Source organism: Mytilus edulis, chromosome 7, assembly GCF_963676685.1.
Source record: "Mytilus edulis chromosome 7, xbMytEdul2.2, whole genome shotgun sequence".
In the NCBI taxonomy this organism is placed as follows: domain Eukaryota; kingdom Metazoa; phylum Mollusca; class Bivalvia; order Mytilida; family Mytilidae; genus Mytilus; species Mytilus edulis.
Genome location: NC_092350.1, coordinates 66863992 through 66881174, shown reverse-complemented (window position 1 = coordinate 66881174; position 17183 = coordinate 66863992). Strand labels below are relative to the sequence as shown.

The 17183-nt window shown below is 31.4% G+C and overlaps 1 protein-coding gene across 1 annotated transcript; it reads left to right on the top strand.

The window, feature by feature from the left end:
- Positions 1 to 5556: 5556 nt before the first annotated feature.
- LOC139482049 (uncharacterized) lies at positions 5557 to 16015 on the top strand. The gene is made up of 5 exons (XM_071265695.1): positions 5557 to 6048; positions 9237 to 9428; positions 10994 to 11675; positions 12320 to 12382; positions 15882 to 16015. Exons 1-4 carry the CDS (start codon positions 5580 to 5582, stop codon positions 12363 to 12365), a joined length of 1389 nt encoding a protein of 462 aa, XP_071121796.1. The 5' UTR covers positions 5557 to 5579; the 3' UTR covers positions 12366 to 12382; positions 15882 to 16015.
- Positions 16016 to 17183: the final 1168 nt, after the last annotated feature.

Below are 17183 nucleotides of genomic sequence, written 5' to 3'. Positions count from 1 at the left end.
AGAGTAAATGTAGCTTCTTTAGTTCAGTTGAAAGACGTAATGATGGAATCTGCCAGCAATTTGTTGAAGAGTATGGGTCGTTTATTGAAATTCCTGATTTGGTGAAGCAATTCGAGGTGAAATATCTTGTGCACTTTCCCTACCTTCCTTTGGCCCATCACTTACACCGCTATACTACTGTTGCCTTTATTTACACCTTACATCATTTTGAGAGAAGGTATGTGGCATTGGTTCAATGTATTGATGATAAGAAAAGTAAAACATTCGGTGACCTTGCAGCTGACTATTATAAAAATATGACCCAATGCTTGGCTCTAGCGCACACAGTAGCAGACGTTTTTTGACCGCTACGACATGAAAAAAATAAAGTCGTCTGCTGAAAAGGAACGACACACAAAGACTACAGTTTCCACCAAAGTGTATCAGATTATTGAAGGGAGAAGGATTCCTGAGAAGTTTCTTTCTGTTACCAGCAGGCTCTCCCTAATTTCTTTCGATAGTTTTTTCTTCAAAACTATGAAAAATCCGAGATGATTCCACCTTATAGTGAGCTTTACTTAGACGGAACGTTCGTAAATCCCGAAATTGACAGTTATTGCAGAAAATAATGTTAATGACTGTCGTAACTTGTTTAGCACTCAACAAGGGCCAATACTCAAATGATAATTAATGCCTTATACTTTGACATGAAGTGAGATATCCATATATGTAAAGTACACAATAAGTTGGTTAAATTAAACAGTCATATAATACAAGCGAGTTGTGAGTGCAGATGGGGAACTCTAGCAGTGTAAAGAATTAGCGAAGATTTTTACCCATTCACCAACTATGTGTTTGATTTTCCCTAACGATTTGATAACTGCTACTAGCTGTAAATACTCTTACCGGATGCGACACAACTTCGTCTCTGTTTGGAGTAGGAAAGAAAACAGTCTACAAGACTTTGATGGACACGCACAGTTATGTTAGGTGCAGAGCTTCGGGAGTACTGACAAAGATGAAGCCCTTGTTTGTGCAAGAAAGTTAGTTTCATAGATGTTTGATCTGAAGAATGTATTTAAATCAATCCATCATGATGTGAATAAAATGCGCGTCATGCTTGTCATCAGTAGAGATGTAGGTTCAGTCAGGTTACCTCCCTGTGAAGTAGCAATATGGACCGCATCACACATTACTAAACACCCTATTTCGTCACCTTTAGAATACGGTTGGCGAAAATAAAAAAATCATAACACCCCGTGTATTCTGAACGGCAGAATTCTTGCAAGATCTTGTGTGATCATGTAAGGAAAAATCTCCGTGTAAAAAGTCATGTGTTTGTTCAAAACAAAACCTTACATGTACGGATCTTTGCTCCTTTCAAGGGTCAGAATTATGTAAAAAATTCCTTGACAGATGAACCAGAAGATACTCCTAGATGAAATCTGTTTTGTGGATCATTTTTTAATTGTAACTGTTTTCGAGGTGGTTTTTGTTTGTAATGATTTACATGCATGAGCTTTTGCAAAATAAACGTTCAAGATAATAGGCTTCAATTGAAATCAACGTTTATCATTTATTGCTGAGGTGGAATGTCATCCGGAAAGGTAACTACAGTACTGTAACTTTAACGGAATTGTATAATCTTGTATATTAGAACAAGTGTTTGAAAAACGCCAATTTTCAGAATAAATCGATTACTTAGTAATAAGTTCCTTTTTTTCTACATTTTCGAGATAATTCATCGTTAATTGATTTGAAAAAAAATGTCTATATCTGAAATTTAACACAAAATGCTACTTATACATTTCAATTTTGAAAATATAGAAGGAAAAAGAGAAAACAGTATGTTGATCTTTGACCTTAATTTATGCAAAACTGTTACCACATTTCTTTTTGACGACATCGATATTCCAAAAGTACCCATTTTGCCGAATCCAATGATATATAATATAGCCATATAGTATATTTGACGATTAAATCTTTAAAAAAATGGGTTTGGTCACCGTACTAATTAGCCAATAGCGTTAAAAATTACGTTTAGAAATTAAAAATTACGCGCAACAACTGTTTAAAACGTCATTGGTTTCTCGCATATTCATGATATTCTCTACATCGCTTACAAAATAAATATTTCTTAAATTAAAATACAAAATATAAGCACTTTCCAAATTCTTTTAGCCGTTTTTATCCTCCAATAAATATATATACGATCACACATAAACACAATGTCATAGCCCTAACTTCTTGGATTCTGTGCGTGTACAAACATAATAACTCACAGAAACTATGCCAAATTTATATTGTAAAGATCTTGTTTGATTTTTTGTACTAACAAAAAGTGTGAGCGGACTGACAGGCAGACGCACAGATGGAAAGGCGGAAGGATAGATACTGTAGATAGACTGGTAGGCGGACAGATTGAAGGATAAATTGAAAACTATAAGGTCCTTCGCATGTTACAGGTTTCAGTCATGTAATTGATTGCTCCATGGGCTTACATGCAAAACAGCTGATCTTTGAAAATATTTTCCCTCCATTTTTTGTACTACAAGACCGGTACCTAAATGTACATATAGATCCGTGGCCCTTCATAAATATTGCATATATTTTTCTAATTTTCGAACTAACTCAAACATGGACATTTTGAAAATATTTATTTGAATGGGTAATACGGCAAGATCTGTTTTCTATTATGGAGATCATGCAGGGGGGTCAGTTTCACAACTAACAAAAACGTATTTTTAAACGTAAATTGAGTGTAAGTATACTGTATACTAAAATATTACGACAAATTTTAGTCATAAGTTGTAAAAAAATTTAATTTAAAAACTGCATCTCCTGATGCAGGCAATGATAAAAAAAAATTGCAGTACATCTCTCAAACTACTAGTCTGCAATTCCAAGTTTGTGCTGATGTTTACCGAAACGAATATAGGCCATAGCTAGCCATAATACGACCCTGTATTTTTATAAGGGGTTGTTCAGCTTATTTATATACAGTTAGCAAAGGAACTTTCACAACAACAAAAAACAGGTCTTAGGACACTTTTTCCTAGCTACTGATTTATTTTCCTAGGAACATTAGTCCTAGGACTAGGACATTTCCTAGTAAGATAATAGTCATGGACTTGATTAAATAGGAAAAAATGCCTGCATGGTTGACAAAGGAGTAGGTCCGGTAAGGGCCGATTTTGGCCTCAAATTTTAAGTTCATCTGATGAAAGATTTTTGACACTTTTTAAACACTTAAATGTCTATTTCAGTTGATTCAATAAGTTTCTGTGAAAGATTTTAACTGATTTACTCATTAAAAATGCTCCGAATCAAGGTTAGATGTGAGTATCTATCAAATATGCCAAAAATTTCACTTTTCAGATGTTTTTTTTTGTCAAAAATGAAATCCGTGTTCATCTTCAACCTTTATATATATATATATATATATATATATATATATATATATAGAGAGTCTATAAGAATCTACCAACCAGTAAACTTAATAGGTATTGGATCATCAAAATTGACAATACTACACAAACAGGAAAAATTATATGAGTCTGAAAGATTGTGTAACAATACCGATAAATAGATGGAAAACAAAACACTAAAAAGTGTTGAATATCATTGCACAAAGATGGAAAAACTGAAAGTTTTAAAACTTTTGTCACCGAAGAAGGCCATTTGTTGAGCCGAAATATTTGCAATTATTGTATAATTTATATCATCTGTTCAGTTTTTCCATCTATCTTTGTGCAATGATATTCAACACTTTTTAGTGTTTTGTTTTCCATCTATTTATCGGTATTGTTACACAATCTTTCAGACTCATATATATATATATATATATATTTATCATATGTTTAGTAGTAAATACAGTAGTTTTGCATATGTGATAAATAGCCTGCTGTTTAATCCATATCGCGCAACTTTGATGCGCACCCTTTATCGCATACCCTTTATCACACCCCTACTTTTTTTTTTTTTTTTTTTTTTTTTACATAAAGTCAGTTTTGTTGTTTTTTTTTGCTTAAGAAAAATTTTCCTCAAAATAGTAATTTTTTTGAATGACGTCATTGTTTGGTATGTGACGTCACGAACGTCGAGTTTTCATATTGTATGTGACGTCACGAACGTCAAGTTTTCATATTTTTTGGCACACTAAATGCAACTATGAAAAATACAAAACACACAAATTAATACAATAATAAACAAAATATTTTTAAAACAACAGCACGCAAATTGTAAGGTAACCCAGGTGCTTCGGATAAGTAATTAAAGCAGTTCTTTTAAGGCCTTTGAAACAAGACAAAAGTAGAACTGAAGGTAACCCAGTGCTATGGACCAGAAAGCAGTTCATTTAATATAAATACTCTTCTGTTGAAATATATGATAAAGTGTATAATACATGTCAAAATCCGTATCACATGCCGTATCACCCTCGACCAATATCATCCCTCGAGCCTAAAGGCCCTTGGGCTGATATTGATGTCTCGGGATGATACGACTTATGATACGGATTTTGCCATGTATTATTCTCTATATATATGTTATGTATATTATCATCAAATACAACTTACATTTCAATATTTAGAATGAACGCAAATGCGCCAACTTTCATTTAAGACGGAAACCGTCTAAAATTTAGCTAAATGCTAATATTGTGAAGATTTCAGTAATTTAGCATAACTTAATGATTCTAGTACCCGATATATGTGCATTGTATTGTCAAAAACTGCCCATATTTATATAGCAGAACATTCTACTTTCCAATAAATAACTGAAAGTTCATATTTAACAATTTTGTAAAATGACTGCTATATTTTAGGGCCAAAAAACTGGACCTACTCCTTTAATTTGATAAATATACAGCAAAACTGAATTAAGTTTTTTTTCTACATTCGTGAACATTTGATAAATATGAGTTATTTGAAAAACAAATTGCACACATTTAAAGGACATTAGTAAAACAGAATAATTATTTATTAATAATTTAACAAAAAAACAGCTTGTGTTTATCCTTTAAAACAAAAAAGTTATGTATTTCTGTCGAAAGGAAAAATTCGTCCACAAATCCTAATTTTGATCTAATATATAAAATTTGGACCTCATTTTACTCAAAAAGTAGCAAATGAAGGCATATTTTTTATTACATATTTGGCAAAAAATAGCCTGTAGGCAAATTGGCAGCCAAATTTTAAAATGGAATCAAAACTGTGTCGTATGCCCTTAATTAAGATCAAGCAAGTATGTATAACTAACCGATTACATTATGAACTCTAGAGAATTTCTTATATCAGGTTTTTTTTGTTTTTTTTTTTATTCACTTATTATTTATTTATTTTTTCATTTCTTATATTTGTCTCTTATATAACCGAGGATTTCTTCCTGTACATATCTTTGATCATGTTGATGCAACCTGAGACTACTATCTCAGATGTAACACATCTTCTTTGTATACTATTTTGCGTCATTGCATTGCTGCTTTTAGGAAGAGATCACCAGACAACTCATGCTTTAACCTCGGCTTTAACAATATGAAGTTTTATAACAGGGTGCTCCAAAGTCAACGGAGGAAATTACAAGAAAAAACAATCACAACAATGGCGTTGCTCTCCCCTCTATGCAGGAATCTTTCCTATCGAAACAAAATGAAAACATTGCGATATTTAGTGAATGCTAATGTATCTTTACGACAGCCATTTTCATCGACATGCACGAATAAGACGAGTGGTATTAGTGAACCCAAAAAATTTCAATTGAAACATGAAATTGGAAACTACATAAACAATCACAAATACACTGTGATTGCTGCTACAACTGATGTTTGTAAACAAAAGTTTCAGGAACACGTGATTGAAAATAATCTAGGGGAATCATTCACTAGCAGAAGTAGCATATGGCAATTTCCATGGAAGAGAACTGAAAATGATAAACCATTTATTTACGAAAATTCAGACAATATATTTGCAAGAGGTTATGATGCGCTTGAGGATTATTTACATGGTGAAAAAGTTGACCATCAGAAGTGCGCTGCTTTCACAGCGCTGGAAAGATTTTATATCAATAAGGGTAATTCTAATACTAAACTGTCTTAAAGCACACTTTTCAGTGAATTCGGTTCCATTCATTAGGATATCCCAACAAGGTTACCTTCATGACCAATAACTGTAATAAAATTTCTTGACAAATGATTTTAACAGTCATTTTTGGTACATTTTGTACATGACAAGAAAATGTACACTTTTCTTTAGACGATAAAAAATTTAACTGATTTTGACAAAACACAAAATGAAGATACATGTAGGTGTCATACCACCGATTAAAAGTCCCTACAAATGTATATACAATGTAGCCGTAACTACATGTAGCTATATATATAGCCTCCTTAAATTTATTAGTATTTAAAAGCATAAAATTTCCATATCCCACAAGTTAAGGGCTGGGTTCATTTGCTCTAATCTTATTTAAAAACTGGTTTTTTATGTTTATTTATCAAGCTCAATGAAGAATAGGTAACAGCAAGCTATAAACATGATAAAGGGCCAAAACATGTCTAGTGCAAAACAATTCAAACAGGAAAAAACAACCATTTATAACAATAAAATAAAGTTTAAGAATAGATGAATAAACTTTGCTTCTATCATCACTGGGACATACATGTAATATCTTGTATAATAGTCTCATATTATTATGACAATTTTTTATCTATCATGTTTATGATTCATTATATAAAAAATAACAAATAATAAACCGGTTTTAAGTCATTATAAAGTCATAAATGTCACTTAATTTTGAAACAATAAAAAAAAATATTTCAGGGTATACACAATATTCAACAGTAAATATGTTATCATCAGTCAGGGGACAGTCCGACTTGCTTAAATAAGTGATTTTTAAATCACTTATTTAACATGTTTAAGTAGCAAATTCAAAGTTTTGTCACAAATTGTGATTTTGTAGTTTTACCAAAATTTTAAACACATAGGTTTACAAAAACGGTTTAAATAATATCTTTTCATTTAAGTAAAATTGAAAAAAAATACCTTTTTGCTCTTTTTAAGTAGCAAGGTTTAATGCCTTTAATGCTATCATTTAGCTGCAAATTCTATTTTAGTTGAAAAAATACTATAATATTGGCTTTACATTTAATGAACTGATACTTTCTTAAAAGATTTTTCCCAGCAGTGGGAGTATTTTTCCTGTGAAGTTCAAGGTTTCATCTTTCAGATTATGTAATAAAATTCTACTGTTCGCGATAAAAATTTCACTGTTCGGGGGTGTTGAAATTAGTGGGGGTTATTAAAATAATGATACTTAAAGAAGTGATTTTTGGGAAGGAATTTGAGGTATGATACTTAAACAAGTGATTTTTATGTCATTATCCTAGATTCATTCACCTGAAATGACCTGGTCATCCTATCAACACAGATGTTGGTTCTGATAATTTTAGAAACATAATTAGTCCCTGGATCATTAGTATTCTATATTTAAAGTAAAATAAAATTAAATCACTTCTGCTAGTGATTATTTTGTACTACCTAAATAGGTGATTATTAAAGAAAGACATGTAACGTTTTTCGTTTATTACATGCATCATTGGGTTTTATTATCATGGTATAATTAGATTACTTATTCTCATTAACTGTTATAAAGTAATTCCTTACAATCTATTTTTATCGCCTTCGATCAGATTGCACTTGTTACATTGTTAAATGTCAAATCAATCATGTTAATCAGCTGGTGCCCCGTTGCTTTGTTTATACAGGTGCCTCGGTTGACCTTAGCTCCGGGGTCCGGGCTCTGGGCTCCGGGCTCCTGTATTATAGCTCCTGTAGAATATTTCTTTGTTCAGAGTCATTTAACCATATTGAAATCAGGTTACTAGAGTAGTATAAAAGAGAGAAATAGATAGTGAGAAGGGAGACGAGATACGATATACGAGGGAGACGATTTTGTGTACGAGAGGTGTGTACTTACGATTTATGATTATACCACCGTATTGTTGAGCCTGCAGTTTAGATGTTGTAAACTTATATTACTGTTACATGTAGTTTGGATTATTGAATAATACAGTATTGAACTTTTAATCGACTTTGTGTTTATGTTAACTTGCAAGACTTCGTTCAGACTATACCAGGATCCATTTATTTATTTATGTGACCTGAGGATTCCCTTAATCACGCTACCAGAGATTTTTAGGGTAACCCTGTTAAAGAGTATACTTGGCATTTGTCGTTCCGTGTACGAGTGAAACGTAGACACCAAACAAGACAGCACACACACAAGAATACACACTTGAGTTCAAGTTGCATCACGGCAAAATAACCAACTAAACACTTTTTCGTCACAGACAACTCTAACTTTCAACCTTTGTGGAAATAATGGTACTTGAATCAGTGATTTAGAAAATCACTCATTTAAGTAAGTCCGCTGACTGATCATGGTTATACAGGTGTTATACCACCAATTACTCCCTCAAATTTAGAACATCTATGTGAAAGTAGGCCTACTCGGACAAAAAATAGTGCATTTGATGTCATTGTTTACTTAAACTAACCAAAAAATTGGCAGAAATGAAAAACTTTTGGTGAAAGAGAAATATATTAAGACCATTTTGAGCTGAAATTTACTTGTTTATAAGTTTGCATTCAAAATTGAGGATTAATGCACTCCATAGTATACTAATTTAAGATTTCCAGAAAACCAGGGGTTATTTTTAGTGGTACCTCTATTCGGAAGACCTTTTCTTTTTTATATGATTTTAAACATCTGTTGAAAATTGGCATGTAGAAAGCTGATACATGTACGATTCAGGATATATCTGGTTTCTATGAAGTTAAACTTAAGGTAAAATATTTAGAAAGCTGTGAAAATTGTAAACTTTGGTTGAACAGATACATGTACATGTACATATTTATCATGTTTATGTACATTTGATGTATAAGCTATAAAAAAAACCAAAATGACAAGGTTTGCAATATACATGTATACAGAACTGTACAATGTATTAGACGACATGCTTAATTTATTGCAATTACATGTAAAATTGAGAATGGAAATGGGGAATGTGTCAAAGTGACAACAACCCGACCAAATAAAAAACAACAGTACATGTATCAAATATAAATCATACAGGAGGATCGATATCATACACAGCAAATATATATCTATAATACTATATCCGAAGTATATTGCTTAAAATAATGCCAAACATGTAATTATAAATGACAAGTATTTATAGAAATATTTTTATTCAGAACTCCATGAAAGAAGCCTTGCTCAACTGAACAGCATGAACCTGACAAAGACAGAAACTGCATCATTGATAACTAGTCACCTTCTTTCCCAGCTCCTGTATAATCCAGCAAATCATATTATAGATGCAAGCTTGTCTGGAGACCCACCATATGATTGCAGCACTCCATTACAATATGGATACACAAATTTTGGTAAGATATGTCATATGGTCATGTTTGTACAAATGCCGTACCTGGACCTACATGTATAATTGTTTAGTTTTATAAATTGTCATTTTTAAAAGGCAAGGGGTCAATTTATATGTTCCCATTCAAATGCATTGATCATAAAAAAAAGTGGGGGGAGTTTCAACCCCCAGAACCCTCCCTCTGGATCAGCCACTGTAAACATAATAAGAACAGATAGGGGCAAAACATAGAAAATTAAACAAAAACATGTAAAATTTCTGCAAATTGGTAATTCTGTTAAAGCTTGATTGCTGCAATTATTTTGATACCTTAAAGCAAAATTGTGACTATGCAACTACATATCTTAGGTCCAGGACCACAATTATTTTTGTAGTGCATTTCTTTTAGAACATAAATGAAAATTTTAAAAATCCCACCTGCGCTTTCTCAATGAAATGTTTACAGTGTGTTGTACTACTTTTGGGACAAATTATATCAAAATTGTAAAAATACTTCATTGGCTCTAATTCAAAATATGGACAGTTTTATGTTTAGGACGTCTTGAACTTTTTTGACAGCTTCCGAAGTGCTATTTTTTAACCTTTTTCAGCTGGACCAAATCACTACTTTCCTTTAAGATTCTGGACCCAAATTTTTTTACAGTGTAATTTCACCCCCCCCCCCCCCTTCCCCCTACTTGCAATTTGAGGCATTAAACATGGAGAAATAAATTTGGAAGGGGTATAAAAAGTAATGGGAAGTAACCCACTGTCAATACCTATAGGGACTATATTCGTGGACAACGAAAATCAAGGGACGACAATTGTGGTCTCGGACCAGAGGTATATATAGATTTTTATTAACAAATTCTTGTACATGATTAAAAAATCAGTGCTGTTCAATTCTTCTTCTTTTTTAGTTACGGAATACCATCAACTTTTTGAGGATTACTTTCCTACTACTTATAATTAAAAGTACAGTAGTTATTCCCCTTGGAAATATACATTCTATGGAAAATTGTATTGTAAGGGCTTACACACAAACAATTCCTGTGTGTAAATTTGACACAAATTTGAAATCATAAAAAAACAATTGACAAATTGTTTGTGTGCAAGCCCTTACAATTTTAATTGAAAATAAACTAGACATATATAAAACATCAATTTTATTGCCAGATGAAAACAAAATTCCTACAGTTAATTAAAGGAAAAGTACAAATTTTATTTGATCTTCCTATGAAACATACATGACATAAGAAAAGCCAGGCCCACCAGGTTTTTCTGTTTTTAAAGTTGTTTCTTAAATTTTATATCTTCCTACATGATGTTCATGCTGTACACTGTATGAATATAGATGTGGATGATGCTGTGGGCATGCTTGAAGTATATGCCACTGGATGACAAGCAGCCAATATTTCATTAATACTAGTAGCAGATGTGTCATTGTCATACATGTAATAAAAACGAACATTGATGGCAATGATAAAAGTTGTAGTTGGATATCATATACTCTGGTACTCTGCTCTAAAATAACTCCCTTCACTATCCACTGGTTCTAATTTTTGTAATGATATATATAAATATTTTCAGGAAGTACCCATCTATTTTATGGGAATGCAGATATAACATTGTTTCCAACAAACCAGGACATGTTTTTAGATTCGCAAACAGATACAGCTGTGTTTCATATTGGAGAACCAGAAGAAAGTCCTGAAGCTAACAGATTACACCCAAAATGGAAAACTGATGAGGATGATTATGATAATGATGATGAAGAAGAGATTTGTGATGAAAACAATGGTGAAAACTTTAATGATGCAGACATTAATCAAGTTTGTAAACAAGCCATCTCTTTATCAATGTGGAAGCGTAAACAAAGGATCTTGGCCTACAGTGGAAACAAGGATTATGGTTCTTCAATGGTACCTATCTGTGCCATTAATAGACACAAATATATGGTGGTTTTGTATAATGCTCAGCACGATTACCTGTTAAAAATACAGAAGAAAGACTTTCTTAAAGTTTTTAACAAGGACAAGTTAGAATTTTCAACAATTATTGATCTCTGGATGTTAATCCATCACAACTTATTCTGCACAGAACTGTCTGATGATGCTATCCAAATCCTTAAAGGCACTGGTGGCTTAATAAACATATTGGGAGAAGATGCATTTAAGGAAGTTGTTAAAACTTCCAAATTTGATTATGATATAGATCCCAGTGGAGACGAGTTTGAGGTAGACGTGCAGAATGATTCGATTCCTGCTTCAGGGTAAGTTGCCCCTTAATCAAGTCTGAAAATTTTGTGCACACTGTACACATATAAAAACACATACATGTAAGATATTGTACTTATAATTTGGTATGCAACACCCCTTGTTTTGTTTACATGTACTACGACCTATAAGTTGCACTTAAGGACGTACTTAGGTGATTAAGGTTAAGGAATTAGTGTCAGATGTTCAGACTCTTTGTTTTTTGAGTTGATTCTTGATTTCTTTTCTTTTGATTTTAGCTATAGACCAAAATAAGACCAATGCAAATGTATGGTGGTCGTCCAAGTCAGCCTTTTACCGCCAAATTTTTAAAAACCCATATTACAAAAAGGAGCTCCATACCATTGATAACATTTTAACGTATTTAGCTTACAATATTTTATTCATTATCTATTTAATCAATATTTATATTCTCAATTTTTTTCAATTTCATCACATACATATCCCTACATTTGTAATCTGAGAATTGGAGAAGAATCTGTCAAGGGTTTATTAGACTTTGAGTTCCTGATTTTTGGCAAAGTCCAAATATATAATTATGTAATAGGAAATTAGGGTGCATCTAAAATGCAGCCAATATATCACCAGTTATTACAGTTGTTACATTTGTATTTATGTAATGTTTCATACTATTTTACAGAGCAGGAAGATCAAGGAAATATCCAAAGATTAACCAAGAACAGTAAACAAATGAGACTCAAAGGTAATCATTGTGTATTGTCTTTTACTTATTGTATCATGTTGTTTATCTTTTAAACTTCCTCCTCGCCCTGCTTGTCTAAATTTAAAATATTTTTACACTTAATTCAATTGCATGGCTATAAACAAGAAAAACACAGAAATAGAATTAATTGCTTGCAGTAACATCATATTTTCTCTAGCTATACAATTGTTATCTTCAATAGTTGTAAATTTTTTACCATTCAAAAATCTAAAAAACATATTATTAACATAGGAGACAATGTACATATACTTATATGACAAAACTTGATTTGACATAACTGTGGTAGCAAATCTGATACTAATACATTTAAATGCTAAACTTTATATAGTACCATAAAACCCCAGCCATAGAAACCACAAAAGCATTTTTCATGCATCATGCTTTATAAATAGTAAAACCTGTTGCAGAACTACTAATACTAGTTCCCATTTAAACATAAGGCATACAAATAGCAGATAGGAAAACCAAATTTCAAATGAAATGAAATATATTTAATGTAATGGCTCATGTTGCTAAAACCAACATTCAATGTTATTGTTGTTCTCTTGTCGAAATAAGGGAGATAATTAAGTACATCTATGAATGGTTAGTTCACACTACTCTATAAATATTTAGTTTCTACTTTCCTCATACCAAATATATAGGAAGCAACCCTTTAACTTCAAAGAGGGGGATGTTATTTTTTTGTTGTCAGAAGTTTTATTTAAGTGCGAAGAGGGAACATTTATTTTTTGTTTTTTAACGTTATCAATAAATTTTTTTTTCATAATTGAACACTATAAGGTATGGGGAAATTCTGAAAGTCTAGATGCAGATAAATTTTGGTCATTGACTCTACCACAATATTGTTATGGCCCCGCAACGAAGTTAACGCTTTGGCCTAATTTTTGGTATGTGAGTTAACCATGATGTGTTACAGATCAAGTTTAGATTCGTTCAGCTCCGCTAATTTTTGTCAAAATTACGGGCTTTGGACTTTGATAAATTGTTGAAAATCACAGTTATACAGACTTTTTTTCTAAATGCCTTCATATATTGGGCTGATTTTTGATATAGTTAACCATGATGAATTACAGATCAAGTTTAAGTTTTGTTCTGCTCCGCTTATTTTTGCGGAAATTATGGGCTTTGGACTGTGATAAATTGTTGAAAATCACAGTTAAACAGACTTTTTTTTCTAAATACCTTCATCATGTTCTTATAAATTCTATATATAACTTTTGGACTAGTTTAAATCTCGGTCTATTTCTGAAATTTATTCTTACATACTCTTGATTTTTAAACCCTGTATGCCAACATTGCTTATTTTTTAACCCTGTATTCTAACCTTACCTAGGTAAATTTTAAAATGTTTGTATGCACATTGAACGACAAATCTATGTGACATATAAAATTTGCTGACGTCAGTCACACAAATCAATGAATGTGTTTGTAGATAGATGTGTTTGTGTTCTGTTAAATTGTTCCTTTTAAATGGTTTTACAATGATGACTGATGTACCCATATTTTTACTATTTTATTTATTGTGTCTGTTTAGTTAATGCATCAATGTAAATATAACGGAATTTGATGAGACTGTCATCAAAGTGAGAGGGTTAGCGCTATAAAACCAGGTTTAATCCACCATTTTCTACATTTGAAAATGTCTGTACTAAGTCAGGAATATGACAGTTCTTGTCCATTTGTTTTTGATGCATTTTGTTATTTGATTTTGCCATGTGATTATGGACTTTCCGAATTGATTTTCCTTTAAGTTCAGTATTTTTGTGATTTTATTTTTTTCAAATATTTGGCTGATTTTTGGTTTGTCAGTTAACCATCATGAGTTACAGATCAATTTTAAGTTTCGTACCGCTCTGCTAATTTTTTACCAAAATTACGGGCTTTGGACTTTGATAAATTGCTGAAAATCACAGTTATACAGACTTTTTTTCTAAATGCCTTCAGATATTGGGCTGATTTTTGATATGTGAGTTAACCATGAAGATTTTCAGATCAAGTTTAAGTTTTGTTCCGCTCCACTAATTTTTGCCCAAATTATGGACTTTGGATTTTTGATAAATTTCTGAAAATCACAGTTATACAGACTTATTTTCTATACACCTCCAGATTTTGAGCTGATTTTTGATATGTGAGACTTCCATCATGTTTGTGTCCACATGTGTTATTCAAATTGCAGATTTTTCAATATTTTGTTATGGGGCCATTCGTGTTGCTTTGACAAATCTAGTTTATATCAAATTGGGGAATTCTAATGGAAAACACCCCATAATTTTATCTTGTACTTGTTTGAAGCTATTACCAATAAATCATATATTCAATCATTCCAGGAGAAATAACTCTTATTAAAATTTAAGGATTTTCTTTCACCCAAGTGTATTTTTAATAGAATTTTGCATCTCCCTTTTTTATCACGTGCTCCAAGACTCTGTGCTGGTTGCTAATGAAAGTCATAATCAGCACCAAAACCTGAAAGCTACAATTTGCAGCCAAAACTTTGGTTTAATGGTTGCCAAATAAAATATTTTTTATAGATTACACCTAATGGATAGGTAATTTTAAAAAACTTGGCAATGCATAGTGGAATAGAAATAGTATATACATGTATGCATGGATTCAATAAATTCTTTACCTCCAGAAATTGGCTTTGTATGTCTTTAAATGACAATTATTTATATAGAAACTGTAAACAGTAAAAACAATTTCCCTGCATCAATACTCTATTTCAACACTCCATTGGCTATTAATAAAAAAAGATTTCATCACTTTTTTTCTTTTTTTGACATGTTGGTCGTTACTCTTTGCAAATAAGCTAAAGTTCAATTTTCACTGCACCTATATATCACTCGTTTATCATGTTTAATTTTTATTGTTACAGTAGTTTATACATCATATGTTAGATTTAAACTTGCAATTTCCTCCCTTAACAAATATCATGCAAAGTAATAACTGATAACAAGCTATTATTTGAACTTGGAATTATTTTTAATAATGAAATTTGGATAATTTCTTGTGCTTGAAATTTCTAATAAATTCCATGTTGATTTGGTATTATAATGTTTTGAGCAGTTCATAATACTTTCCATACAATATATTTTTTATAGATAGTGTTGTGCCTGGCACAGTACTATCTATTGAAAATGTAATATTTTCTTTGTAATAGTAAGTGTTGTGCACAGCACAGAACATTAAAGTACAAAATAAACATGGAATTTATTAAAAAATTCAAGAACAAGAAGTTAAGCAAATTCCATGATTAAAAAAAATAAGTCCAAATTATAGCCTGTTTGATATATTTTTATATAATACCTATTTAATTTGACAGTTTTATCATTTTATTAAGAGAATAATTTATAAAAATCTTTTAGAATCAGTTTGTGAATTTGTTATTTTACTTTACGTATTGATAAAATACTTTTTCAAATGTTTTTTGTTTTATATAAAATGCTCATAATGTTTAAAATCTTATTTTCAACAGGTGTAATCAATAGGCAAATAGATGAACTGGTTTAGTGAGAACTTAACGAAATTTACAGAACAGAAGAGATTGACTGTGATATTGACTAAAAAAATATATATAAAAATGATTAAATATTGATTAATGCTCATAAATTATTTTGTTATTTATAGCATTTTCTACTGCAATAGTGAAAGTTTACTGGCAAGTGGTAAAACAATAGGGTATTTATAATAATTATTTCCCGTAAATTGTCTAAGGTACAAGGTATTTAGAAAATAAAAATACATTTATCATTTCAGAAATAAGTCATCAGACCAACATATTAATGCCACATCTTTAGAGTATTATGTTTTTATAAAAAAAGAAGATATGATACGATTGCAAATGAGACAATTCTCCACAAGAGACCAAAATGACACACAAATTATCAACTGTAGGTCACAGAACGGCCTTGAACAATGGGCAAAGCCCATACCGCATTGTCAGCTATAAAAGGCCCCAACATGGCAATGTAAAACAATTTTTTACCCATTCTTCTGTCCTTCAGTTAGTCTGTATGTACATCAATGTGTCCATCAGGCAGTCAGTTCATTTTGTCTGTCTGTCAGTCCTTTCTTATGGTTGCAATTCCACTAAAACAGATTTCACAAATCTTTGTGAATGACAAGGATAGCGACAAGAAATTATGATACTACTTCAAATGTTTGTCATCACAATTTCTAAGACTCCACACAACAGAATTTAATGAAACTTTGTTGATTATAGATAATAATGATAATTGGAACATACTATGAAGTTGTGCTTATCCAGTTATAATTATGATTTTTTTTTATCACTTGACCTATATAGCGGTTATGAGTCTCATATCATAGGAACATTGTGATATTGTGCTTTCAAAACACATTGTTGGGACGTAGAGTGTGTGAGCATGCTTTATTTAGGTATATTAGACAGGAAAAGTATGAACCCTCACAAGAAACCACTTTTTAGACTAACTTAGCTTTATTTTGCAAAACTTTAGGAATTTTTGTTTTTCAATGTGCATCAACTTCTTTCTTTCTTTGGTCTTTTTAATGAATCAAGCATCATTTATGAGTCTTTTGTTGTGGAATTACGTGTCTGCTGTGTTCACATTTAATAATTGTATCTATAATGAGTTTTTTTTTTATATTTTATGAAATTGTGTCCAAAGCTTTGACAAAACTTGGTATACTCAGTCTGGAACATGTTGTTCAATGGTTGCCGTTTCGTTTCTTAATTGTATTGTAGATTAGATCGTTGGTTTTCCTGTTTGAATTGTTTTACACAAAGCCTAGTTAT